This window comes from Nelusetta ayraudi, unplaced genomic scaffold (assembly GCF_046127955.1).
Source record: "Nelusetta ayraudi isolate G7.1 ecotype Tasmania unplaced genomic scaffold, CSIRO-AGI_Nayr_v1 ptg000076l, whole genome shotgun sequence".
In the NCBI taxonomy this organism is placed as follows: Eukaryota; Metazoa; Chordata; class Actinopteri; order Tetraodontiformes; family Monacanthidae; genus Nelusetta; species Nelusetta ayraudi.
The window spans coordinates 2,380,060-2,407,079 of record NW_027466126.1 but is presented as its reverse complement, the minus strand read 5'-3'; the positions used below and the strand labels follow the sequence as shown (position 1 = coordinate 2,407,079).

The 27,020-nt window shown below is 48.6% G+C and overlaps 1 protein-coding gene across 11 annotated transcripts in view; it reads left to right on the top strand.

The window, feature by feature from the left end:
* dnm1a (dynamin 1a) overlaps window positions 1-26,898 on the top strand; it is a 42,536-nt gene extending 15,638 nt beyond the window's left edge. For 2 of the 11 annotated variants that reach the window (XM_076043593.1, XM_076043592.1), the window contains exons 11-23: window positions 2,085-2,171; window positions 2,405-2,475; window positions 2,573-2,624; window positions 4,066-4,077; window positions 5,940-6,053; window positions 20,849-20,958; window positions 21,377-21,488; window positions 21,665-21,679; window positions 21,798-21,968; window positions 22,047-22,288; window positions 22,389-22,592; window positions 23,540-23,576; window positions 24,556-26,898. In XM_076043593.1, the coding sequence (XP_075899708.1) occupies window positions 2,085-2,171; window positions 2,405-2,475; window positions 2,573-2,624; window positions 4,066-4,077; window positions 5,940-6,053; window positions 20,849-20,958; window positions 21,377-21,488; window positions 21,665-21,679; window positions 21,798-21,968; window positions 22,047-22,288; window positions 22,389-22,592; window positions 23,540-23,561 (1,212 nt within the window). In that variant the 3' untranslated portion in view covers window positions 23,562-23,576; window positions 24,556-26,898. Of the gene's footprint in view, window positions 1-2,084; window positions 2,172-2,404; window positions 2,476-2,572; window positions 2,625-4,065; window positions 4,078-5,601; window positions 5,632-5,939; window positions 6,054-20,848; window positions 20,959-21,376; window positions 21,489-21,664; window positions 21,680-21,797; window positions 21,969-22,046; window positions 22,289-22,388; window positions 22,593-23,539; window positions 23,577-24,555 lie in introns of all 11 variants that reach the window. The other 9 variants (XM_076043586.1, XM_076043585.1, XM_076043591.1 and 6 more) reach the window with 6 other exon arrangements.
* Window positions 26,899-27,020: the final 122 nt, after the last annotated feature.

Here is a 27,020-nt window from a genome sequence, read left to right as displayed (position 1 = left end):
CAATAATTGGCCTGGCATTGACATTTTGCTTTAACAACCCGTTGCCTCTAAACCTGCATGTTAAACACGACTTTCTTTAATACGTAACTTCATTATACGTCTATAAGATTCCTTTAAATATATATATATATATTTATATGAGTTGAAGTCTTTATTTCTGTCCCTCGGTTTGCGACAGATGATTCCTTGGTTCACCGGCAAACTGATTTGGAACGTCTTTCTTTGTTTCCTCCTTCTTCAACCTCCATCCTGTCGTCCTCTAACCCTCCAACCCTGCTGCTGCTGCCTCCCTCCCGCCCCCTGCGAAAAGCAAAACGACTAAATGACCTCCTTTGGATTTCTCGCCTCTGTCACATCATAACCTTGGTTTCTGCTGTCAGAAACATTCTATGCCTAAAGAAGGTGTACGATAAGAAACAGTGTTTGGGAAAATCCACAACGGGGTCAGTTTGACGTCCTTCTCCTCCATTGTCATCGCCATCTATCTTCTTCTTCTTCTGCTGCTGCTGCTGCTCTCCCAGCCTGTGTTTTCGCTCCCTCGCATTGCATGTCCTTCTGACTCAGTGACAGTGACTCTGCCTGCTCCTTATTTTTTTTCCACTTCAGTTTTGTTTTTCTGTGTCTCCTTTTATGACACAGACTTTGACAGACTTGTTCTTTCTTCAAGTTATGATGCATCTTTTCAAGATGCATTGCTTCCAAAAAAATTGCTCTGAAATGCTTTTTTTTTTTTTTCCTCCAATGGTTTTCATTGGGTCTTATTGAGTTCACACGATGAGATGCTTCATCTAAATCCTCATTGATAATGGGACACTGCTAAAACAGTTCAATTCTTTTTGAATCAGGCACAACCAACAACATTTTTTCTTACATTTCTTCAAAATGTTGATGTGGCCTTGGTGCATTTGGCTTCTTCTATGGAATAAATTGAAAAGGGCTGGAAGATAATATGATAATGTTGATTGAATATTCTTGTGGCTGGTTCCTTCTTTAGCCGTGTTCTGAAAGCTTCATTTCAGCTCAGCATAATTGTGTTTATGCATCGAACTTCCTCTTTGCCAAAGTCTAAAAAGTCCCGCTCAGTTCAGCTCCTCCTGTGCCGAGTTACAGCGGGCCGGACGACTTCAAGTGGACAACTTTCATTTGCAGTTTTGAGTGCAAAGAAACAAGGAGAATTGAAAAAATACCAAAAAAACTCACTTGTTTCTCTCTCGCACACAGACCGTCTTCTGCGCACTGTGTCCCATTATTGGAAAGCATTTATTTATTTATTTTTAAATGGCTTTTCTCTCTGCTTTGTAATCATTTCAAGCTCAGGAAGCAAGAAAACCAAAAAAAAATGTTGACCTCCACTCACCCAACAAACCATCTCACGGACATGAAAGATGCATCGTAACTTGCGAGAAGAGAGTCTGTGTATTTTTCTTTTCTTGCATTGTGATTTTGATCTTTTCTCATTTCCCGCCACCCCACGCACGCACACACACACACACACACACACACACACACACACACACACACACACACACACACACACACACACACACACACACACACACACACACACACACACACACACACTTCTACCCCAAAGTGTGTTTGTGTCACGCTGGAGACCCACCAATGTCTGAGTTCGTGGGTTCGCAATGAGCTCATGGAAAAAAAAGAAAAGAAAAAAAAAAAGCCCCACAGTGTGCTGGGAAGGAGGAACCTTTTGTGCCAGGAACCTTGTTTATTCTGCATTTGTGTGGTAATATCGCAGACTTTGCACGACTGCGCTGCGTTTTTCCCATTTTTTCGTGACCTGGGCAACATTTTGCATACCCAGCCCATTGAAACAATCTGAGCGCCGCTCATGTTGTGCACAGTCTGGGATCAAACCCCTTCAACATAACACGTTTAATATTTATTTCATCGTGTTTGTTTCTGCATTATGTTCCGTTTGTGTTTGTGGCACTGTGAGCCGTGAATCAGAGAGATGACAAATGTAGCGGTTGAATGAGTTGTCCCTGTGTGACCTGCCGTGTGTGTGTGTGTGTGTGTGTTTTTTGTACCTACCCACATACTGTGCCGTCTGCCTCCAGCTGGCCCAGTATCCCCAGCTGAGGGAGGAGATGGAGAGAATCGTCACCCAGCACATCAGGGACCGAGAGAGTCGCACCAAGAATCAGGTGACAGCTTCTGAACCCTCAGACAGGAAGTGAACGGTTAAAGATGAGATGCATCGCTGTTATTTTATCTTGTTTGTCTAAATGTATTAAATTGTTTTATTTTTAGCACTTCTGCATAAAACAGGTTTTAAAAGAGACTTGAACATCATCAAGTTGATAAAATCGGGTATAAGAAGCCGATTAGCAGCATCCAGTGTTGACCCCCCCCCCCCTTTTAACCGTCTCAAATTCAGGTGCTGCTGTTGATAGACATCGAGCTGTCCTACATGAACACCAACCACGAGGACTTCATCGGTTTCGCCAAGTGAGCTTCTCGTTATTTTCAATTCTTTTGTTCTGAGCTCCACGCAGTTTTTCCTCCACTGTAAAGTTTCTTCCTGATGCCTTTTCCTCCCGCGCAGCGCCCAGCAGAGGATCAACCAAATGAGCAAGAAGAAGGCCGCAGGCAACCAGGTACGAGGCCCAGATCCGAGCAGGAATGTTCCAACAAGCAGCCCCGCGTCCGAGTGGCGCGCAACCTCAGACGGAACTCATCCCCTCGTGTTTCCCGCCTTCACATCTGATGGTCATATTTCACGTTTTGCTGTAGGCTTTTATCCCGTTAGCTCCCAGCTCTGTGTTTGGCTCGCGCTGAATGCAGGACAGTCGTACATTATGAGATCCTGTTACTCATCCAGGCTGCCCCACCTCCGGGCAGCGCTCCACATCCTACACAAAGCGGTTCTGGTGCGTGTTACACACTAATGGGCAACAGTTGTTGGGATCTCGAAGGGAAGTCGTCCTCTTGGGGAGGGTCGCCGTGACATCAGCGGGGTCAGAGGTCGGCCGTAAAATATCAAAACCCTGCCGACTCGGCCCGGAGTGGAAATTTAAATTATCCGCCTGGATCCTGGCGTGCACGCACTGATTGAGATTATGCCAGTTTTGTTTTTCTTTAGGTGCAGACTTCAAAACAGAGCCCACAGTGATGGATTACCGTTCATATCAGTTCACATCAGTTGGCGCTCTTAAGTTAATCTTAAAATTTTGCAAACTGTAATTACAGAAAAATATTTCTCATGGAAACAGTTCATTTGCATTTACATGTTACCATTATCAGTCAAAACTGGCTCTTAAGTGCACAACATCATAAGTGCCACATAGTGCGTAACTCTAAACCTTGATTAGTTCTAATTTTTTTTTTTTTTCAAAATCACTAGAATGCTGCAATGGTTCACAGAAATCACTTGTGAATATCGGTACTGAGTTTAGACTTGAGCAAAGCAAGAACTTCAGTTCTTGAAGCTGAAATAATAAAAAAAGAAACACTCTCAAAGTGAAAAACAGTCTGACTAGAATATCATTAAAAACACTTAGGGAGGATATAAAAGGAAATTAAAATCACTCTCACGTAGGGAGAAGGATGTAGCCAGAGTACTTACCAGAAATGACGAATCGGAATGAAACCAGTAGAGTCTGGTTCTCTGACACAGGAGACAAGACAAAGGGAAACTCACACAGGTGGAAACCTGGTGGAAACAGGTGGAAACCGTCAGGGCGCGGAAAGACAATCAGGTGAGGGAAACATGCTAGGGGGCAAGTTGCCACGCGGAAGGAGAGTTGAATTTCAAAATAAAAGAGGAAGTCACAAGCCAGACGAGGCAAATGTTTCTTTGGCATGGCAAAACTGAGACTCCTTCACACTCTGAAAGCCATTCAGTCCTTTCCTGTCTTTTCACTCTTTATAATCTGTAACTGAGATTCTCTTCTTTGCTCTTTGATGTGTCTGTTTTTTTGGTTTTTCTTTGAGTGAATTTTTTCTCCTCTCTATGTCTTTGCTTTCTCTCCTATTTCCCCCTACATCCTCCTCCTCCTCCTCTTCCTCCTGCTGCCCTCTGTGGGTTCTCTGCTCCAGGATGAGATCATGGTGAGTAGCAGTGCAGAGCGCATGAGTGCGTGTGCCCTTGTGTGCGCCTAGGTGCATGTGCTGCGGACGAGGCTTTTGCCCACTTCAGTTTAGAATCAGGAGTCCCCTGACGTGCGCTGGGCTGCGGTGGGTAGACGGTGCCTTCAGTGGCTGTAGGAATGTGTGAGTGTGTGCGAGGTGAGGAGCAGCGGAGGAGCAGGTGGCTGCTGTCGGCGGGAGGATGTGCTTGGCTGCTTTCCCTTCCTCTCTCTGTTGCAGCTGCGACCCTCCCTGCAGACACACACACACACACACACACACACACACACACACACATTAGAAACAAGTGTAGATTCACCACCATTAAAGCTGTAACACAAAAAGAGAGATTAGACAGTGACAGGAAGACCTCTTCTTCCTTGAAGATGACAATCAAACAATTCATTTTTTCCGTAATGTTTCTGCCTTCTGTGCCCCTCCCTCTGCTCACCCACGACAAGCAGAAGACCAGACCCACACATTTGTCAGTCCCCAGTTTCACCTCTCAAAACAACCACCCAGGTCCGGGTCAAAGGTCAGGGGCACATTGTAAACAAAGCGTTCACTTCCTGTTGACAAATGGATAAAGTTCTCCCCCTGCCGCTTCTGTTGGCCTGCTAACAGCCGACGCCCCTCATCGCCGAGCAGCAGCCGCAGTCTGTCAAAGGCTGAGCGCCGATACGTCACTGCACCTCGTTTTGAAACCTTCCACTCAGACACATAAAAAAACAGTAACTGCGTTTCCGTGAAAGTTTTTCCGCAAAATAAAAGCGATATTTCTCAAATTTCAACTGCGATTGGCAGGTGTTTCCACTGAATGGCTTGAAGTTATTATAACCGCAATTATAACCACAATTAGCCATAATTCTCGTAAAATCGACAAGATTTTACAAGAATTACGTTTGCTTTTGTTTGCTGTCAAGAATGGTTGTTATATGTGAACTGGTCACATGACCCCGTACTGCTGACGTGTAAATGCGAAAAAAGTGTTTCCATGACACTTTTGCGATATACCTCTATATGGATACGTCTGAAAAACCACCTCATGAGAGCGTCAAAACCTTTTAGCCATATTTCAAGGTTGTTGTTTTTTTTAAATTTAGGTGTTTCCAGTAGCAGTTCTTTATTACGATAGTTAGGTCATTTTATTGGTAATGGAAATGCAGCTACTGTGCAGGAACTCAAGATGAAAGGAAATGAGGAACATATTAAGTTTAAAAATAGGCTTTGATGGAGCAAAAAAAAAAAAAAATACCTGAAGTTAACTGCAAAGGTCCACACTTTTCACTGCATGGCCTCCACAACCTGGGCCACTGTTACTGTATAGCATCCCCTCCTGCCCTTTGCTCCCAGCCCTGCTTCCCGTCCCCCGAGCTGCCGTCCCAGCAGCCGGCTGGCTGTGATGTGCTGCTACTTGAAAAAAAACAAAAAAACAACAAATAAACAAACAAAAAAAAAGTTGAACAAATTCTTGACTTGACTTTGACTGTCCACGTTCTCATTCAGCCTGAGAGAGGAGTTAACGATCGGTTCAAGGTAAATAACACCAGTAATCCTGTACAGTATGTGTGCGTGCCCCCTGTTTGATGGATAGAGTGCGAGAGGAGCGAGCAAGGCCAAGATAAGAGAGAGAAATGAGTGCAAGCAGAAATGTGTTTATTGACGTAGGTGAGCGTCACCCCCCTTTGGTGTTGCCAGTGGCAGTTACCTCCTATGTCCACTAGAGGCAGTGAGACCACATGCCAGTGTTTGGTCAATGGAATCTTTTTTTGTTCGTTTTTTTTGTACCTGCTGCTGCGTGCAAGCGTTGTGACGGTGCTTTTTTATTCCTGTGCGTGTCCAAGGTCATCAGGAAGGGCTGGCTGACCATCAACAACATCGGCATCATGAAGGGCGGAGCCAAGGAGTACTGGTTCGTCCTCACCGCAGAGTCCCTGTCCTGGTACAAAGACGACGAGGTGAGCCGCCGCCGCCGCCGCCGCCGCCGCGCCAAAGGTTCACATTCAAAGTCCGACATTGTGATCACAACATCGTGCACGACTCTATGAACTTCCTCTTAAGCTGTGGTGATTTTTTCTTTCACCAATTAAGAAAAACCAAAAGGGTTATTTCAGAGGAATTCGGGAGGCGGGGGGTTTCCTCCAGCTCTTCCCAGACCTCATCCAGAGACATTTTAGATGTTTCCTTTCCACTTTCTAATCCAAAATAATTTCCACTTGATCCAACTGGCAACAGAAAGAGGAGCTGCTTGCTTGGCCTGTGGCCCACTGAGAAGAGTTGACGGTAGATGCTTTTGTTAGTGGACCAACTGTTTTATTTTTTTCTTGTGCCAGGAGGCTTTTTGCAGAACTATTGGGGAGTTTGCCCCAGTCTGTCCGTCTCCAGGCCCGAGCCACAGCTGCTCTTCTCACTGACATGCGTTTTTGTGTGTGTGTGTGTGTGTGTGTGTGCGAGTGTGCACGTGAGTGTGAGAGAGAGTGTAGCAAAGGCCCTTTAAAAAAAAAAAAAAACAACAACACCCGGGACCCCCCAGCCTTTTAGACACCGAAGCTGGCACACACATGTGCATACCAGAGACCCCTGCGCTGCCCTGTTACCAATTATGTGTGCACACATGCAAGCTGCTTCTAATAAACTGATTTGATTTCAAAGAGCCGAGCGCAGAACAAGCGAGCGAGGGGGCTGGATGGCGAGGGAGGGGAGGGGAGGGGAGGCCAGGAGTGCCTCTGGTTAGTGGCCGGTCAGGGAGAGAGAGCGGGGGACAGCAGAAGTGGCGGCAGCGGTGGCAGCGGCGGCAGCGAGAGGCCGCAGGAGAACCGACAGGGTTTTATTTTTGTTTCCCCTTCCTCCTCTTCAGACCGCTGGCAGGGACTTTAGATCAATATCTAAGTTGTATTGAAGTGGCGCCACTCAGGAAGTCAAGAAAAAACAGAGATAGATTGATTCCGCTTGTTATTTTCCCATCCCAGCCAATGACTTTGTGCATTTTAAAGACTTATTTTCTGAAAAAAAATCCCTTTCGCCAGTGTTTCCCAATAATGACGTGACTATCTGACATGCTGGTGAATTTTGCAGATGATGATTGTGATGTCACCTACACCCACTGCCAGGTTGGGGGATGACACCTCCAGCCAGGTCGTGGCAACTTTCTCCTCCTGCCTCCTTACAAACACCAAGAAGGTCCAAAAAGAGAAGGAGTTTAACCAGACATCTTTGCAGAAGACGGCTTAACATGCTGTTTTCTGCACATCGATACAGTTTTCCTGCTCTATTGGGGTCTGGGATAAAAACACAAGATCTGAGAATGAGTATGAAAACGACATCATCCCCCCCCCCCCCCCCCAACGAAACAGACTACCTTCTCTTCCTCCTCCGTGTCAGATTTTCCTGGTGGCCTTGCCTCCGCCCCTCCACCACTCACTCCTGGCACTGTATATTTATTTGAACATGAGGCAGGTAGTGAACTGAGCCCGGGAGACGCAGAACCAACACACGGTGTTGGTGTCAAGGCTCAGCCTGGGGGCCGTGGAGGGGGGTGACAAGGCGGTAGGGGGGTACTCGGGGTGGTGGTGGTGGTGGGGGGGTGGGGTGGTGGGGGGGGGTTCACTGCAGCCCGATGCAATTTACAACAGAAAAAGACCAAAGAGACAGAAAAGCGGTGCACGTTTCGTTTTTCATCAAGGCTGAAGAGTTTTACAAAGTCCAGTCGTACACACGCACGCACACACACACACACACACACACATACACACACACACACACACACACACACGCGCACACACACACTCGGGGGGGCTTGAACTTTCATGTGCACCTGGAGGGGGGGCTGACTTGCCAAAGCACACACAGTTGCTAAAAAGTTGGAAGCGGTTTTATTTATTTCTTTTTCTTGGTTTATTGGGGGAAAAAAAGAACGTTTGCAGGCTGAAAGTGTTTCCAGTGTGTTTCCCAGCGTTTCTGGTGGAATTTCGCCCCCATTGGGCAGCAACACGCTCGGCCGTTTCTCTACCAAATTAAAAGCCAGCGGCAGCGGCACCCACTGCCTCTCGTCATGGGGAAAACCCTTTGCGGCAGCCTGGTGACACACACACACACACACACACACACACACACACATACACTCACGCAAACACTCACGCACACACCACCCCCAGACACTAATAAGAACTTCCAACCTGAGGGTGCCAGGATGTTTTGGTTAGCGTGTATGTGAGTGTAAATGTATATGCTTCTGCCTGAGTTTGTGTGTGTCCGTGCTTGTGTGTGTGCGCATGCATGCACAAACCTTCTGGTCCGTATTACCGCGGGACATGGCAGCACTTTGAATCAGGCTGATTTGTTGCTTAAAACTCCTCGAAGCAGCAGGAAAGATGTGGTGAGAGATGTGAAGGCGGGTAAAATGAACAAAAAAAAGAGGGAAAGAAAAATCCAAGTGTAGGTTCAAGTCAGACGTCCACGTCTGTGGTTGTATAGGCTGCCAGTGCATGTGTGTGTGTGCATATATTTGTGTGTGTGTGTGTGTGTGTGTGTGTGTGTGTGTGTGTGTGCCTGGGTCTCCCTGCTCCTGTTGTAAAGTTGAACCAGACTCTCCTGGTGATCCCAGCTGTAAACATCCTGGGGGGGTGGAAGCGGGCGGCCTGTGAGCTCTGCCGCCAGAAACACGTCTGCATGCATGTGTGTGTGTGTGTGTTTGTGTGTGTGTGTGTGTGTGTGTGTGTGTCAGGCGGTGACACAGCGGTCGAGAGCACTAAAATGGAAACAGGCTGGTTTTGCGGCTTGGCCTGACGACGCTTCTCGATGCGTCCTTTTTTTTTTCTTTTTTTTTTTTTAGCCCCGCCAATGACAGACAGGCCTGCTGGAGGACAAACTGTGGCGCCTTTAAAAAGGTGGAGAAGACCAAAGAGGGCGAGAATAAAAAAAACCTGGGGTCTCTTTAAAGCTCGCTTGGCATTATGTCACCTATAAACAGCGGAGACACCGATAATTTTCTCGTCTTTTTCGGGCTATTCCAAGCAGCAGAGTATAAACAATGACGGAGTGTCCGCTTCCTGCTTCTCTCTCTCTCTCGCTCTCTCCCTCCCTCCCTCTCTGCCGCGCTGTCACATGGTCATTTGAGGTGAAGAAGCCCGCGAGCTGCATGAGGAGGCAGGGAGGTAATTGCACGGCTGGCTCGGGCTTTGCTGTGAGTTATCTTTTAGGGCGGGCGATCTTTTTTTAAGCTTCTGTGCGGTCGCGGCCTCCGTCATCTGGCCGTCGGCTCTGCTGAAGAGGCCGCGGAATCTCGGCGCGATCCTGCAGGTTGGCATAATTACAAGTTGACTTTCTAATCCTTCCGAGGCTGGACGACGAGACGACAGGACGACAGGAACGACGTCGAAACACATTTTCCACCTTCACGGTCTCGTTTTTTTTATTTGAAACAGCTTGATCCAGTTTGGAACATTTCACAAAAAAATAAGAACAACAACAACAAAAAAAACAAAAAACACAGACACCATCCGCAACAGGCCACGACAGAGCGAGACACATTTGGACTTATGCAATTTGTCACTCGTAAATCCAGGCTGGGCGAGCAGCAGGCCTCTGCGGTGGAGCCCTTTCGCCCGCCGGCTTTTTTTAGGCCGCCGCAGACGGACGAGGGTGGCGCCGCACGTTCCCGCAGCGAGGCCTCCCGTCCTCCGGAGGGGGTCGTCCCGTGCTTCCCCGGCCAGCCTAACCAATGTGCAGACTACTGTACAACCACTACTTCCTGAACAGGTAGTCTGAACACTGGGCAGGCGGGCTGGGCGGCCGAAGGGATGCAGGAGGGAGCGAGGGAGGGATGCGATGGGATGTATCCTTTATTTTTTTTTTCTTAGAAATTTCGGAATCTCTGCGGCTTAGATATTAGATTCCTGAGTCCGGCTCTCACAGTCTGTGTTGGCTAGAAAGTGCTGATCGGGCCGATAGTGTGCGCATGTGAGAGCTGAGGGAGAAACAGTGGATGGAGAGATGTATGAAGAGGCCAGTGGGGAGATGAAGGAGGAGGAGGAGGAGGAGGAGGAGGAGGAGGAGGAGGAGGAGAGGTTAGACAAATGTGACAGCCACCGACTGGCAGATTCAACAACATTCTCTCCAGTTTCCCGCTGTGAGAACCAACATTCCAGACCTGAGCTGTGGGAGGAGAACAAAAAAAGAAAAAAACAGTCTGGATGCTCCTGAGCAGCACAAAGAGAGGCGTCTTTCACCGAATCAGACGTTCCTGAGTGTCAAATTGCAAAATATGGGAAAATAATTAGTCATTTATTTAATATTTAAAGAATTGCAGATCGTTTTACGGTGGCGGCAACATGTTGGGACTATGTCTGCCTGCTGTGACTGAGTAAAGCCGACATCGGCATGGAATTAATTTAGCATAGTACAGTTTTATCCTCGCTGACTGTCAGGCAAAGTGCAAGAAAGTGAAAAAAACAACAAAACAAAGTTCAAGCCATTGAAAAACTTTTGAAGCGGCATCATGCAAAGACAGAAACTCCTGACAAACATTTCTGGTCTGAATCCCTGGCGGTTGAATCCAGGCCGCAGCCAATCGGGCCTAGCGGCTGCTGCCAAGACGTAACCTTTCACCTCATCGACAGGCGGAAAACAGGAAAACGGAACTCTTTCCACGGAGAGGAAACCCAACTGTACCTGTGAGTCTCCCACCTGCTCCTTCTCCTCCGGCCTCACCTTCTTCTGCCACCACCGCATCTCCTCTTCTCCATCGGCTGACGTTTGCGTTCTTCTCGTCGGGTTCGTTAAGCCTCAGCTCCCGAGCTACTTCTTTTTTTTTCTTTTAAAAAGAAAAGAAACAACAACAAAAAAAGAATCGGCGCCTTTTTCGGCACAAGCGCCATTCGGAAGACGTCGACCCCTCTCGGAGCCCGTAAAAAAACAGCAGCCGGGTTGGTGAGGAGAGCAGCTGGAGGCTGGAGACGTGGCAAAAGGAGCTGGCCACCAAGTTTCCCCTCCGAGAGACAGAAGGAGAAAAAGTAAAGAGAGGGGGAGAGGAGATATGGAGGGAGAAGGAGGAGGAGCTGGCCGGCCTCTCCTCTTTTCCTCTCCTCCTCTCCTCTTCCTTTCTTCCCTCCCTCCCTCTGTCTGGATTTCCTCCCTCCTCCTCCTCCCCCTCCTCCTACCTTTCTCCCCTTTTTTTCCGCCCCCCCCCCCTCCGCCGCTTCGCTCTGTCATTTTTCGGGGGAGAAAGTGCAAGGTCAAAGGTGAACAGGAAGCGGCGTGCATTCATTTGTGCGCCGTAAAAACTTTTCTTTTTTTCTACCCACCCTCCCCCTCACCTCACCCCCTGCCTCGCTCCCTCGCCGGGCCGAACCAGCGAGCGAGCGAGCGAGGCAGCGAGGGAGCCTTCTCCAGACATCCAGACGTGCCTCCTCTCTCTTTCTCTCTTGACTCTTTACCTTTTTGGCCGTTTTGCGGTTTTTATCAGTGATGGATGTGTGTGGGAGTGGGGGCCCCCGGGCCCCCGCCGTAGAAGCTGAATGGTCTTTGTAGCGAAGGGGGCAGGAATGTCTGTGTTTTCTTGGCAAGCAGGAGGAAGCCTTGTAATAACTCCAGATGTGCAGCCCTGTGGTCTCCATCTCGCTCTTGCTCCCTCTGTTTTTACTTCTAAAGCTGATTTCCTCTCCCTGTCCCGCTCGAATAAAGGGCCCTTTATGCGCAGCTCGGCCGGCCCGCGCAACACACACCAGGGCAGGCTGGAACGGGGAGGGAGGGAGGGAGGTGGGTGCCGGTGAAGGGTGACATACTACTGGTAAATCAGAACCAGAGAGATGGAGGGTGCATACGTGTGTGTGTGTGTGTGTGTGAGCAGTCAACGTTTTCCTCCTTCTTTGTTTCACACACCCACTCACATTTGGGTTTCTTACCTCTGGAACTCAGAGGTAATCAATGCTTTCAAGCCGGTGTGTGTGTGTGTGTGTGTGTGTGTGTGTGTGTGTGTGTGTGTGTGTGTGTGTGTGTGTGTGTGTGCAGAGGTTGTAGGTGTGTTTGTTTTAGCTCTACGGTTTCTGAGCTCCAAATCAAAGCATGCGTGATCCCCGGAGAGACGAGTCAGCAGCAGCGGCAGCAGCGGCAGCAGCGGCAGCAGCGGCAGCAGCGGCAGCAGCGAGACGAGGAGCCACGCAGGGAAAGCGAGAGGAAAAGGTTGCAAAGACGAGGGCAGTTTGCAAAACGTGCACGGAGGCCGGGGAGAGAGAGAGAGATGATCGAAGTCGTCGCTCGCGCTTGTGATTTTTTTTCTTCATTTTTTTTTTTGCCGCGGGGAGGAGGAAGGAGTGGATTTTAACGAGGGGAGGGGGGCAAACCGCTGCGGTCGCACCGACAATGTTTCCAGAGTTTGGACGACCGCGGCTTCGTTTTTAAACCCTGAGTCACAAAGGGCAGAAGTATTGAGAAAGTATGCAGGCCGACGCAAAACGCACTCACAGCGCACTCGCAGCTCCGGCGCGAGTGATCCTGACTTTCTTGAAAGGTCGACACATTTGCATGTGACTGTATCCGCAGCGCATGCGGTATGTGCAATAAAAATACTGTAGATTTATAGGTGAGAGCGTGTGTGTGTGTGTGTGTGTGTGTGTGTGTGTATATATACGTGTGTGTGTATATACGTGTGTGTGTGTGTGTGTGTGTGTGTGTGTGCCAGCTGAAACCCCGAAAGCAGCTCCCCAGCGCTTCTTTCACACACGTCATGAGACAGCTGAGTCACACACAAATTGCAAAAACAGCTTCTTTGTTTCCCCCCTCCCCCCCTTCTTTGCAATTGCGCTCAACGAGCCAAGTCGCCGTTATGTTTTTCGCTGGGTTGACACACACAAACACACACACACACACACACACACACACACGTCAGCCGCATGAAAAAAAACAACAGCTTATTTTCCCTGTCCGATCGGATCATACCGGCGTTTGAACCCTGATCGAAGACGTAAACACGACGCCGTCCAACATTCTTCGGACCGTCACGCCGGCACGAGCGAACGCTATTAAAAGTTCGCCTCAGAAGCGAAGTTCCACCCGGAACTTTTCCGATCCACGTAACCGTCCCGGAGTTTCAGACATGAAGAGGGGAAAAAAACACAAGGTTCCCCCGCGCTGCACGTGCAGCGTCGTTCAAGTGTCCTGAGAACGTGGCGGCCCTGGTTTGACTGCCGAGCGGCAACTCTGACTCCATGTGTTCGCCTTCCCTCCCTCCATCTATCCTCTCCCTCCATCCAAATATCTGTATCTATCTACATCCAAGCCAGGAGCCGCTGAAACACAGCTGCTATCGTTTACGCGCTCCCAGAGGTTGTCGTGCATAAGCTACCTCGGGAGTGGGAGAAGAAAAAAAAAAAAGACAGGCGTGGAGCTGCTCGTGTCATGTTATATTCAAGCATCTCCAGCGGAGGAGAGTGAGATCAAGAAGCAGTCGGGGGGAGTGTGTGTGTGTGTGTTTGAGCACGACCAGAGTGGAAAACCTTTGGCTGGAAAAGGAGAGAAGCAAACTTGACGTGCATTCAGGACACAGCTTTCTTTCCGGCCGTGAAACTGCAAAAGAGCATCACACGGTGCAACTACTACATGTGCTATATGTTGTCCCGGTGGTCTGCAGCGGCCAGTGGAAGCGAAGCCACTTCTCTGCAACAAAGTGAATGGTAGGTTCAAAGCAGGGGGAAACCTTTTACTGGAAGACATTAGTGGAGTTTGACTGACAAGACAGCTTTTACTCTCAGGCACGCGGACACAGGCACGCACACACACACACACACACACACACACACACACACACACACACACACACACACACACACACACACACACACACACACACCTCTTGGGATAATGCTCCATTTAACCCAAAAGGTCGCATTGGTTTCTACGTCTCTGCTGCAGGCCCGAGTGATAAGGCGGCGCTTATCTTCGTGGTTATCTTGTATAAAAACACTCATTACAAGAAGTTAGTAAGATGGATGACGGCTGAATGGAGAAAATGTCTTGAATTCAGTAAAAAAAAAAAAAAAAAAAAGAAAGGACAGAGTGGAGAAGTGGCAGCTTTTAGCAGAAAAAAATGACAGACTTGATGAAACAACAAGCAGAGGAAAAAACTTGCTGCCGTCAGTTCCAGAGCCAGTAATGAGCTGATTGCTGTGTCATTGTTTCAGGGTTCAGAAGTTTTACTGTGGAGGGGAAACTGGAGATGCGGAGGAGCGGGCGGAGGAGGAGGGCGGTTTGTGGATGATTCAGAGTTTATGCTGCTTACGCCGATCACATAAACGACTAATGGATGTTTTTCCTTCTGCAAATTGTCCCCCTCGCTCCCGATTGTTTCCTCAAATATCCCCGAGTGTAACGTCAACACCGGTCAGAGTCGGAGTGTGTGAGGGTGTGCGGTCAGTTGCACATCAGTTTCACGGAAGCCAGACTCGGGCAGACGTCGCGGGTCAACGCATGGATTAAATAAGAATAATGAACGCACAGCAGTTTTTTCTGCGTCGCCAACAGGCTCCAAAAACATGTTCATACATTTTATATATTGTAAGTTATACTACACTGACTGACACAAGAATTTCCTTTTTTTTTTTGCAATTTACCCATACAACGCCTTTTTTTTTAAATTTCACTCTTCTGTCTGTCCAAGCGTCCCGTTGGAAGCATTTTTAGGGCGTTTTCACACCAGGAAAGTCCTTTAGCTCGCTTTCTTTGGTCCGGACCAAAATACAATGTATCTTTTTGGTTTGGTGCGGTTCCTTTTCACATTGAAATTTTCGCAAGAGTCCCAGGGTTTGACAACAAACCTACATGTGTGCAAAGATTGTGCAAATCATTGGACAAAACGGTACGGGGCGGGGTAACACAGTAAAATACGGAAACAATCGTGGATCTCCAGCGTGCTGCATTCGTTGTGCTCATGTTTGTTTGTTTTTTCCACACAAACACAAGCGTTTGCAGGTCTCGGACCGGCTGTTTGACCCCGACCAGAGTTCGCTGGTTTGTATTCACACCAGCCCAAAAGGTCCGCAAAAGAGACTTTTTTGGTTTAGTTCGAACCAAACAGGGCAGGTGTGAATACGCCCTTAGTCGTCTTTTTATAAGTTTGCTCGGAAAAGTGCAACGCCTTCCTTTGCACCAAGGAAGCAACAATGGCCGCGTTCAGACTGTCAGTCTATTTCCCCTCTTTTGTCGTCTGAACAGTCACAAGTCACATTAAATCCGATTTTTCCAAACCGGATTGAAACCACATTCGAGACGTAGTTTCAAATCACTTTTGGACAGATGCGTCTCAGTCTGAGCAGACTGTTTTTGCAGCTGTCCCAATTATATGACGTCGCACACTACACGCTGCGCTGGATGACGCCTCCGCTCTGACATTGTTGCTACAGCAACCTGTCAGATGGGTCAATAATGTGACCCAATCTGAACAAATGTGGATTTGAGAAGGAATCTGATTTGAATCAGATTCACTTGCAGCCAATTTGTCTCAAATCTGATTTGTCGCCTTTTTGAGGGCGATTGACGGAAGCTTTGGCGCAGTCAGCCGCCACACTTAGCATCGACAGCACTTTCCAGGGGTCTCTTTCTCTAGAAGGAGGACGAATCCCACGGGAGCCGGGGGAGGTTTTTGAGGAAACGTTCCACCTGGTGCGGTCGCTCGGTTCCTGCTTCGTGTCACCCGGCCAGGACCCGAAGCCGCCTGTCACTCAGACAGACCCTCGCTCGAAAACATGAACTGGGGAATCAGCAGCTGCCTGTGACCTCCTCAGATGGGGGTTCCATGCCACCGTGTAGCTGTGATTATATTTTGCTGAAAGACACTAAACACGCCACTGGACCTGGAGCCTTTCGCACCCGACCGTCTGGCCGTTGTTGGGGGGCGAGGCAGGGGTGAGGGGTGAGTGGGGGGATTTCACATGTTTATGTGGCCGGCGGCCTGCGGTACCCCTGCCCCTGCCTCCCCACCCCCCACCCCTATTTTTTTTTTTTTTACTCGTTGGTGGTCAGCGGTGATTGATCACACGTCCAGACGTGAAGCTCCGCAGAGGTAAAAAAAAAAAAAAAAAAAAAAAAAGCCGGCAGAGCACAAAGAGAAACATTAACTGCTCTGCAATTAGCTGCTAAACAGGAAGATGTCGCTGACCCGAGCCGGCTTGTGCCGCTGTCATGTGGCCTCCACGTTTATCTGTCCCACCCCCCGTCACCCCACCACCATCTATAGGGAGAGAAAGGCCGCCACTTTTTTTTTCGAGCTCAGCTGAGAAAATGATGAGAAAAAACACCAATTAAGACCAATTGATCCATCCATCCATTTTCTGCACTCGCTTCCTCCTTCACGCAGGGTCACGGGGGTCTGCTGGAGCCCTGCCTTTGTGAGGGCCACATAGTGACACTACACTATTCCACTGTGTTGCCGTCATTAAGACCCCGATTCTCTTAACTGGCCTCACTGATGGGCTTCCCTTGACAAATGAAGAGCTGTGAGACTTGCAGCCTGCCCAGACTGATTTTATTTATTCGTTTTTTTTTTAATAAGCGTTTGCTTTACAACCTTAGAGCTCTATGAGTCATCCACTGCCTTTTGTCCCAGAATAACTCTGAGGCTCAACTGTAATCCTCCCCCTGCTGACTCTGTCGCTGTTAATGCGTTGAGTGTGTCGCATTAAGAGGCAGCGTCGACGTCCTTTTGAGAATTTGCTCAAACATTGAATTTTGGATGTTTTCGATTTAGGATGTACAAACAACACAGTTTTGTTCTTATTGGAGAGCTTGTGGATGATGTTTTATGTTGAGGTTTTGGTCCTCCTGTGGATGCATGGAGGAATTACTGTATGAGTTAAACTCCGAAGAGATCTGAGAACGATGAGAAAAAAAAATTATTTTCCATCAAGAAAAGCCGTCTTTACAGTTCTGATGAAACTACTTCACTTCAGCCTCAGTGAAGTCGCTTGACTGGGGTTTTGCCAGAAAAAGTCAGCGGTTTGGTTTTTGGACTCCCACGAGCCGACTCGAAAACTGCCTTCTGCTGACGGCTGGCAAAGTGGACGAGCCAGATTTCGCAATTGAGATCTCAGCCATCCAGCTGCCGCTCAGGATTGTCAAAAGTCATCTTTGTCCCTGTTATTTGCCAGACTTTGCCACAAGCACCTCATCCATTTGACCGGACCCTTTCATTTAAAACACGGCGCAGACACTAAACAAGCTTTTCCACGAGTGCCCCGACCCCAGCGAGTCCCGACGTTCCAGACTCACACCAAAGCTATGTTTAATACGCTTTTTTCTCTTTGCTTTTTTGTGTGTGTTTTGGTAAAGACAGAAACCCAATTGGGGTACTGGGAGAAGAATGGAAAGGGGAGGGGGAAAAAAATGCAGGGAGGTGAGGAGGAGGCGGAGGGTTGTGAAAATTACCCTTGGCTGCCACCCAGGGCCCGGTCTTTGTGGTAATGAAGGGTTAGAGGCAACGTTATTGCTCCCAGATGCCGTGCGGCCTCTCCGCAGCCCTTTGATGCATGGCCCGAGTCACCAGGACTTTTCTATCCCATCAAGATACACGTTACCACACACACTCATGTGCGCACACACATGCACACGTGCCAAGACGAGGAGCCTCTTAACATGACGTGGACGCTGTAAAAAAAAGAGTTTTCTGGCTTTGCCCGACAAACGACTCCGATTTGTTTCACAGTTGTTAATTGGATATGGTGTGTGCAAAGGTCCCTGCATGTGTGTGTGTGTGTGTGTGGACGTGTGCGTGTGCGTTTTTTAGTGTTTACATAACGTAGCATGCCCTGTGTGTGTGTGTGTGTGTGTGTGTGTGTGCGTGTGGAGAGATGGAGACCATATTTCATCCACATTTTGGACGAGCGTCGGCTCGGCGAGACGTTTCTTGGACGCGGTGCAGAATGGTGGAGCGTCTCGATTCTCCCGTCCAGGAGTGAACTTCCTGTGGCTTCTCGTAACGAGCCCGCTATTACTCACTAGCAAAACAAAAACCCATGGAAAGAACTTCATCTGCACGCCGGCTCCAAACATTACAGGCTGAATGCTAATAGTGACCTCTGTGCTGCCGCTGCTGCTGCAGGGCTTCGGACGGGGAGGGAACACGGCACACATGTGGCTCAGATGTAAAGTCACATGTTTTATTAGCTGCGGTCTTTTTTGGGAGCCGAGATGAAAGCCAGTGATGGAGGCAGGTGAATGGACGGAGAAACGAGAGACTTCCTCGCGGGAAGCGCAACTGCGATTTCAAAGCTCAAGTCCATTTTCGAAGCATGCGAAGCTGATTGTCCACCAGTGAGATTTGCATTGGCAAGAAAATACTGAGAAGAGGAAATTTCACTAATTTTCTACATTTGTCTGGCAAACACTTGAGTTTCACTGCATGTGACGCTGCAGCACTGCAATAGACAGGGACAGTGCAAGAAAACCATTGACTGGTTTAACCATCGCACAGCCATGGCTCATGTCACGTGTGAGTGTGTGTGTGTGTGTGTCTTTCAGTCTTTTAACAGAGGCTGATTAGTCTTGTTGGATCTACTACAAGCATAATACTGTCAATATAATGTATATGTGGGTGCGTGTGGTATATATCCGGCGCTGCTCAAATACATCAGGTGTGTTTGGACGTGCTTGTTTTCTCATACATCCCTTTCCCCTTTCTCTCTCTCTCTCTCTCTCTCTCTCTCTCTCTCTCTCCTCTCTCTCTCTCTCTCTCTCTCTCTCTCTCTCTCTCTCTCTCTGTCTCTCTGCATGTGTGTGTGTGTGTGTGTGTGTGTGCGTGCGTGCGTGCGTGTGTGTCTAACGTCTTTCACACTTGCCCGCAGTCCTTGGCTGGCGTTTTATGGGAGCATATGGGAAATCACTCAAGTCCCGACTCCCCTTGATGCGAGTCGGGGCTGATTGACGGGAGGTAAAATGGGAATTCTGTGCGTCTGCGTTTTTTGTGTCTGTGTGTGATAAAAGTTAAAAATGTTCTCTTTTTTTTTTATGTGGCATCACTAAAGCGGCCGTTCTCACACACGTCCGTCCTGGCTTCAGCTGCACGTCAGTGGGCAGCACTATCGCGACACTCCTTCCACTCTCCCCGTCGCTGCTTTATTTCACTTTCCCCCGCCGACGTTTTCCCACATGGTGCAAACCCCGACTAACCCCCCACCCCCCCTTCCACACCCCTCCCGCTCCTCACTGGATTTACTGGCAAGACGAGAGGAAAATGTAAGAATCAGTCCAAGGTTGCTCACTCCCAGTCAAGGGGGGTGGGTGGGTGGGGGGGGGGGGGGGGGGGGGGTTGGAGTTGGAGGTGGAGAGGCGGGGGGGGCGACAGTTAGGAAACAAGAGGAAAGAGCAGGGAGAAGAAAATAATTTAGAGAGAGTGAGAGAAGGGACAGAGGCAGAGAAGATGGAGGAACCTCCAGCAGGACTGCAAGAAGCGATGATGTCAGCATTCAGCAGCCTGCAGCTACTGAAACCCCCTGCTGGGTTTTTTTTAAAGTTTTTTTTGTTCAGTGCATTGCCAAATGTATTTATATATACGTATGTGTGTGTGTGTGTGCGTGTGTGTGTGTGTGTGTGTGCGTGTGAGAGAGAGAGGGAGAGAGAGAGAGAGAGGGAGAGAGAGAGAGAGAGAGAGAGAGAGAGTGGAGACTTTTTCTTTTTTTTTTTTACACGCATTTCAAGGATATGACCATTTGGCTGAGCCGCTATAAAATCCTTTGATCAGAGAGTTTGGTCTCCAGCCCCCCCCCCCCCCTCTCTCTCCCTCTCTCTCTCTCTGACACACACACACACACACACACACACACACACACACATTTTGATTGGGCAGGGCAGGCTAGTGGTTTGCCCTCCAGATGGTTTTAAGGTTAGTTAGAGAGTACGCTCAAAGGTGATATTTGCATCTGAACTTCAGTGTGTGTGTGTGTGTGTGTGTGTGTGTGTGTGTTTAATGTATATTTAAAGAACCCCACTCTGTGCTATATGCGGCCTCTCCGATTTTTGTCTTTAAAGTACAGATTTTACTGTTCTTCATTTTTGTAAGTGGAGACTCTGAGAGCTTCAACCACAGCTTGCATGCGTGTGTGTGTGTATATGTGTGTGTGTTTCGTGAGTGATTGAGTGAGAGACACAGACACACAGAAGGGGGGAGAGAGAGAGAGAGAGAGAGAGAAGGGGGGGGGGGTTGGTTCTGGCATGTGTGAGATGGCGCTGACTTATTGTGAGGTTCCCTGATTCATAAATAGTTGGTTGTCTGCAGCGGCGGAGATCTCCACGCTGGAACGCAGCTTCGCCGTGTGTGTTTCTCATTTGTTGCTCTGCTGCATAACTCTAATCAAAACCACAGACTCCGAGCCGCGCGCCACTTTTCCATTCATCTCTCCACTGGCTTTTTCTCTTTCTCCCAGCCCTCTCGTCACTCTTGCTTATCCGACATGCGAGACCACTTATAGTTGCCCCCCGAAATCACTTTATCTTCTTTTCTTTTGCTCCTTTTATCCCAGTCGCTTGTGTGTTTTCCCTCACGTTTCTTTTGAAAAGAAGAAAAAAAAAAGAAAGGATGTAAATGTCTTGCTAGGAGGGAGCAGCTCATAGTGACACTGAAGCAACACGAGTGGCTGTACTCCTGCTGCTTCCCAAAGTCTGTCAAAGTTCCCATCGACCAACCAAATCCACTTCCAAAAAGAAACAAATAAAACGGATCCTCCCAAAGCCCAAGTTTAGAACCTGCGCGGCTCTCTCTCTCCCCCTGCAGGAGAAAGAGAAGAAGTACATGCTCCAGGTGGACAACCTCAAGCTGCGCGACGTGGAGAAGGGCTTCATGTCCAGCAAGCACATCTTCGCCCTCTTCAACACCGAGCAGAGGTGCTGCTACACACACACACATCAGCGTGCACGCATCTATCTCTGCAAGGCAGTCGCAAGTTTGGTCCAAACTTCAGTAGAAGCATGACCGTGTGACCAGGCCTAAATGCTTGAGATTTATCTCAGCCATCCGTCCGGTTCAGAGCCCCAAAAAAGTTTGGAAAGAGGCAACAAGAAAATGACTGGAAAAAAAATATTGTGATGTAATTACACATTTGTGGCCAACCTCCAATACTTGGAGATACTTCTTCAGTCATCCACTTTCAATAGAACCGTGGCTCTGAGAAGTTACTTCCTGGTGTTGCCACGGTTAGAAGGAAGCTGATCTGCTTGGGAAACATATCACCAATTAAAAAACGGATGATCATGCTCTCAGAATGATGAGTGGTGTTTGATCCTGATGTGACTGCCTCCGCAGGAACGTCTACAAGGACTACCGTCAGCTGGAGCTGGCCTGTGAGAGCCAGGAGGACGTGGACGCCTGGAAGGCCTCCTTCCTCAGAGCCGGAGTTTATCCCGAACGCGTCACGGTACGACGTCCAGGATTTGGACCGTCTGCATGCTCTGGTCTATATGTTGATGAATCTTGGTGGAACGTGCAAGACATTGTCGCCATGTTGACTTGGAGTCTGTTTCAATGTTGTCGAGTCTCTCATGTGACGCTCTTGTATCTTTTAAACGTCGTCACCGTTTGGACCACCTGTAGGAGAAGGAAGGAAAGGTACGTTTCTTCGTTCGCTTGTGCATCTCGTTGAACCATCCGCTTGTGTTTGTGAAGCTCGACGCTCATCTTTGCTTGTGGCGGCTTTGTCACTTTGTCCCATCTCGCCATCCCGCAGAGCGAAGGCGGAGACGAAAACGGCTCCGACAACTTGATGCACAGCATGGACCCTCAGCTGGAGCGGCAGGTGGAGACCATCCGCAACCTGGTGGACTCCTACATGGCCATCGTCAACAAGACGGTCCGAGACCTGATGCCCAAGACCATCATGCACCTCATGATCAACAACGTGAGTGCTGAACCGACATTGCGTGAACCTCTTGTCCTGGAAATGAAACAATAACCTGACAACTCCTTTTACGTTCAGACCAAGGAGTTCATCAACGCGGAGCTCCTGGCCCATCTGTACTCGTGCGGCGACCAGAACACTCTGATGGAGGAGTCCCAGGAGCAGGGCCAGCACCGGGACGAGATGCTGCGGATGTACCACGCCCTGCGTGAGGCTCTCAGCATCATCGGCGACATCAGCACCACCACCGTGAGCACCAGCATGCCGCCGCCGGTCGACGACTCCTGGCTGCAGGTGCAGCGGGGCGGCTCCGGAGGAAGGTGGGTCCGGATCGGGGAGGATACGGTGGCAGCAGTACCGTTTCCGATTCTTAGCCCGCAGGTTTTTCCTAAGACAAGTCGTGTCTTTTCTTTGCCTCAGATCTCCAGCTACCAGTCCAACTCCAAACCGCAGAGCTCCACCAGGACCTCCATCTCGCCCCCTCTCCCGCGGGCCTCCTCCCGGACCCCCTCCTGCTGGAGGACCCCCTGTCCCGTCCCGCCCGGGAGCCTCTCCCGACCCCTACAGCGGGCCGCCACCCACCGTGCCCTCCCGGCCTAACCGCGCCCCTCCCAGTGTACCCAGGTGAGTTTTTCTCCTTAAATTTTTCCCCCTGGAGTTGAAAATAGCTGAAGGCCCTTACACACCGGGCAATAGGCGAAGTGACGTGATAAATGGCACAAGAAAATGTGAATTTTTCGGCGGCAAAATTGTCCTTTACACATCCTAGCGCGAGGCGAATATGCATATAAAATTATCTGTAGCCGTTCACCTTTTCGCCTCCGCAAAATTGGACACAAGTGCGAAAAAACAACAGCTGCTTTTTCGCTGCCGGTGTGGAAGGTTGCATTGACTTCAAGAGGTTTTCAAAAAAAGCTAATTATTCGCCTCGCAAATTCGCTCCCGGTGTGTAAAGGTCCTCAGACTGACACTTGAATATTGTGGACACGTATTTTGATTTTGGTTTGCACCGGCCACTTTAAACACTGAAACCTTCATCCTTAAACACTGAGACAAGGAACTCCGACCTGATGTGTAAAATGCTCTCTGTCACTAAGGGGGATGTGAAGACACCCGGATGAGGTGATGAAGGAGGTAAACGGCTCAGATAGATCCATAGATCTCTCAATAGACGGCTAGCTAGACGGTAAAAAGTGTGAGCGAGCAGGAGTGAGAAAGTTCCCTCTTGCCTCTGTCAACTGTTTGTGCCTTTTCACCTTTTTAAGAACGCCTGCACTTTCCTCCCCCACCCACCAAACTGCATTAGCTTCTAGCCTCACAGCTGCTTTTGAATCCTCCTAAAACTCCGACCACCTGACCTCAAACCCCTCACCCGAGATATCAAAAGCGTGCCCTCGGTCCAGATCTTCTCCGTCGCACCTTCTCCGTCCGTCCAATGAGCGCCGAGCACATGAGACCTTGGACCATTTCCTGCGCCGTAACTCTTTCTGCGCCCCCTCTCTCCTTCCTTCTGCATCCCTCTTTCCCTCAACACACCTCTGTCCTACGCACACCTACGCTTCCCTCTGCAGAATCACTATCACTGACCAGTGAGGACGAACGTTCCGGGTACGTCTGGTGCTGTCCAACATCGTCATCATCATCGTCATCATCACTTTTCTCTCCCCCCTTTCTCTCAGAGGCCGTCCTTTCGGTGCATGCCATCCTATTCTTTTTCACTTTTTTTTTTTTAAAGTGCTGCATGGACAAAACACACACTAGGTTCTGACAGTGTGTGTGTGTGTGTGTGTGTGTGTGTGTGTGTGTGTGTGTGTGCGTGTGTGTGTGTATTTGCATCAGTGTTTCGAGCTTTTCCGACTTGACGCTGATTTACTCCAGGGCCTGAAGTTTGTCTGAATGTGTCATGAAGGTGGTTTCCTCTGAGAACAAGTTGAAATATAAGAAAGAAATACAAGAAATATAATAATAATTATAATAATGATGATGCTTAATAATGTAATTCTAAAACAAATAGCACTTTAAAACCTTTAGAACGGTTTTAATTACCTTGAAAGAGAACACTTGTCTGCATGATTTGCAGTTCATAACCGCATAATAATCAGATTTGTCTCTCTGGCTTCCTGCCATCAGTCCACAGACATGCACATTAGCTTAATTCAGAACTCTTTACTGTTTGCAGGAGTGAATGTGTGTGCGGTTGCTTGTTTGTGGCCCTGTGATGAACTGGTGACTTGTCCAGGGTGGAACCCCTGCCTTGGGATTGGCTCCAGCACCCTCAGCATCCTGAGTGCAGGATAAGCGGTGATAGAAAATGGATGGATGTGATATTTGTCTGTGTCCTGTCAGTGAACTACCCCCAAAGAATGAGAACAAGTCCATCCTTTTCTTCACGCAGTTCAGGAAATCAGCCCTTTGGGATTCCTCTGTGGGCGTGTGTGTGTGTGCGTACATATGAATTTACACACGGGGGCCCTTGAAATGATAAGTGTGTCGAGTAGAATCGCTACAAATGTCTGACAAAACCCAAACTCAAATCCATCCTGACCCTCTTTGTATCTGCGTCTGTGTGTTTGTGTTTCCATGGCAGCCGGAGACCCCCGCCTTCTCCAACCCACTAGACCTCCGAGCTCCTCCTCCTGCTCCTCCTCCTCCCCCTCCCCCTCCCCACAACTCCTCCTCCTCCGTCCGTCCAGACCGTGGGCAACAGCGCCACCTACCTACTGGCTTTCCCGCTGCACCTGGTTTCCCTCTTCTCCCTCCTTCACACAAGAAGCCACGATTTGCCCTCAACCCTCTCCTGCACGAGCGCACGCACACACACACACACACACACACACACACACACACACACACACACACACACACACACACACACAGCTCTACTTACACAAAGAGCTCTACTTACACAAAGAATACTTGACACACATGCATGACTGACACACAAACATGCTTCAAGCCTCAAAATTCAGATTGTACAGACAATATGAGAAATCTTGCAAATTTTAGTCAAACACACACACACACACATACACTTCAGCAAACAAAGACATTTATTCCTGCTGTCAAACTCGAGGTGCAAGACATTTGCAGACTTTGCATGACACTTTTCCCTGAGTATTTACTTTATAATCCAGACGGAAGTCACTGGATTATTAAAGTGTTCCAGTTGCTGATTGTCTTATTTTTGCAGTTTTCGTTCTGGTTATTTTTTTTGAATTACTATTTATTTTGTATCTTTTAAGACATAATTCAACTCATAAAAGGGTGAAAACTGACACTCAGGCCATGGCATTAAGTATTTGGTTCATCTTCATGTTCTTTTTGTCACATCTTGTTCTCATGCTATTTTTCTCTTTCCTTCTCCTTTCTTTTTAAAAACTTCCCTCACCGCACAGCCGACCGAGCAGAGGCGGGTCCTCTCGTCCCGAGAGCCCCCTGCCGCCCTTCGACTCTTAAGAGGGGAAACCCTCCCATCACCCCTTTCACCTGCTCCTCCTCGTCTCAACCTCATCCTGTTTGTTTTTTTTTTCCTTTTTTTAAAATCTCATCACCGTCAAAAACAGTTTGCAGCAAACATCCCATCGAGAAAGAAGAACATGTGACACAGCCAGGAGGCTGCTGCTCTTCATCCTCCTCTCTCCTCCTCTTTCACTAAGACGTGGGTAGCAATCAACCGAGGGCACCTTCTTGGACTCGTAGCCTCCCGTAATTCAGCTCAACGGACTATAATCTGCGTCACAATCACAGCCGACCGATCGGCTGCTGCCTGCTCCCACACGGAACCTATGCAACAAGTCTCCGTTTCCCACCGAGAAGGGGCAGAAGATCTGAGCACAGATTGCCTCTCTCTGTCTCTCTCTCTCTGCATGCCGGCTGCACGACACCTCCAATAATTCCGAAATGCATATTCAACTAATCCGCCGCTTGGTCATTTATCTGTTTCTTCAAGGGGTCGGAGGTCAAATGGGCAAATTGACACGTTTGTGTGTGTGTTTTCTCTCCACTCTTGCTCTCACTATGCACCGAATCCTCAGATACGCCGGCGGGAAGCTTTGCGGGGAAGTATCTGAGTGTGAGATTTGCCATTCACTCGCTGTCTTTCTTTCTTTTTGGCTTTTCTTTTCCGCTCAGTGGTCACGGGGGTGAGTGAGCGAGCACGCGGCAAAACACCCTCCACTTTCTCTTTCACCCTGAACGCTGTGTTTGCCGAGAGAGCCTGAAATCCGATCATTCGTTTCACATTATGTGTCTGTTCTTCTTTCTTGGTCTCAGTCAGTGTGACACGTGTGTTTGGCCCCGCCCACATCACCCCTTACTAAAAACTAACCCCCCTCCCCGCTGCCGTCGTCATCCTCCATCCTAAAACACGTCATCACAAACAAACAAAGAACTCCTGTGAAACCTCCTGTGCATCTGTGCACGCCAGAATCATATTCTGCAACATTATTTAACAGTTTATAATGGGCATATCTTAAATGTGTTACTATTCTGTATATGTGTGGTGCATCCTATCAAAACCTGTACTTGCACTGTCTAGAGGACTGTAGTCTGCGACGTACGACCTTTCTCAACATTTAAATTATAACGGATAAATGGGTATATGTATAACTGGGGGGGGGGGATATTTTAAAGACGTATTCAAGGAGTAAATGAGAAAAAAAAAAGAAGAGTTAAATGCAATGATGTTTATGGAGTTGGCAGTTTGTTTGGTTCAGTGTAGCTTGTAGCCGAGCGGGTTTTTTGTTTTGTATTTTCCCTGGTCCTCTCTCTGTCTGTCCAAGAGCAGGGAGGGTGACAGTGTGAATGTGTGACTTCCTGCCGGCCACCAGGCTCTGCTTCCTGGTGCGGCCCGCCACGGACCGGAACAACGATTTTTACCTGCAGGACTGCTGTGATTTGTCGACACAATAAAACCTCAGTGTGCATAATGGTGCGCTTCCACTGTGTGTGTTTTTTTTTTAATGACAGCTCAGAAAACGTTATGCTGTTCACCGACGTAGAATAAGGTCACAGACTCCTATCGTAAGTAAAATTGAAGATGCAATTTTTACC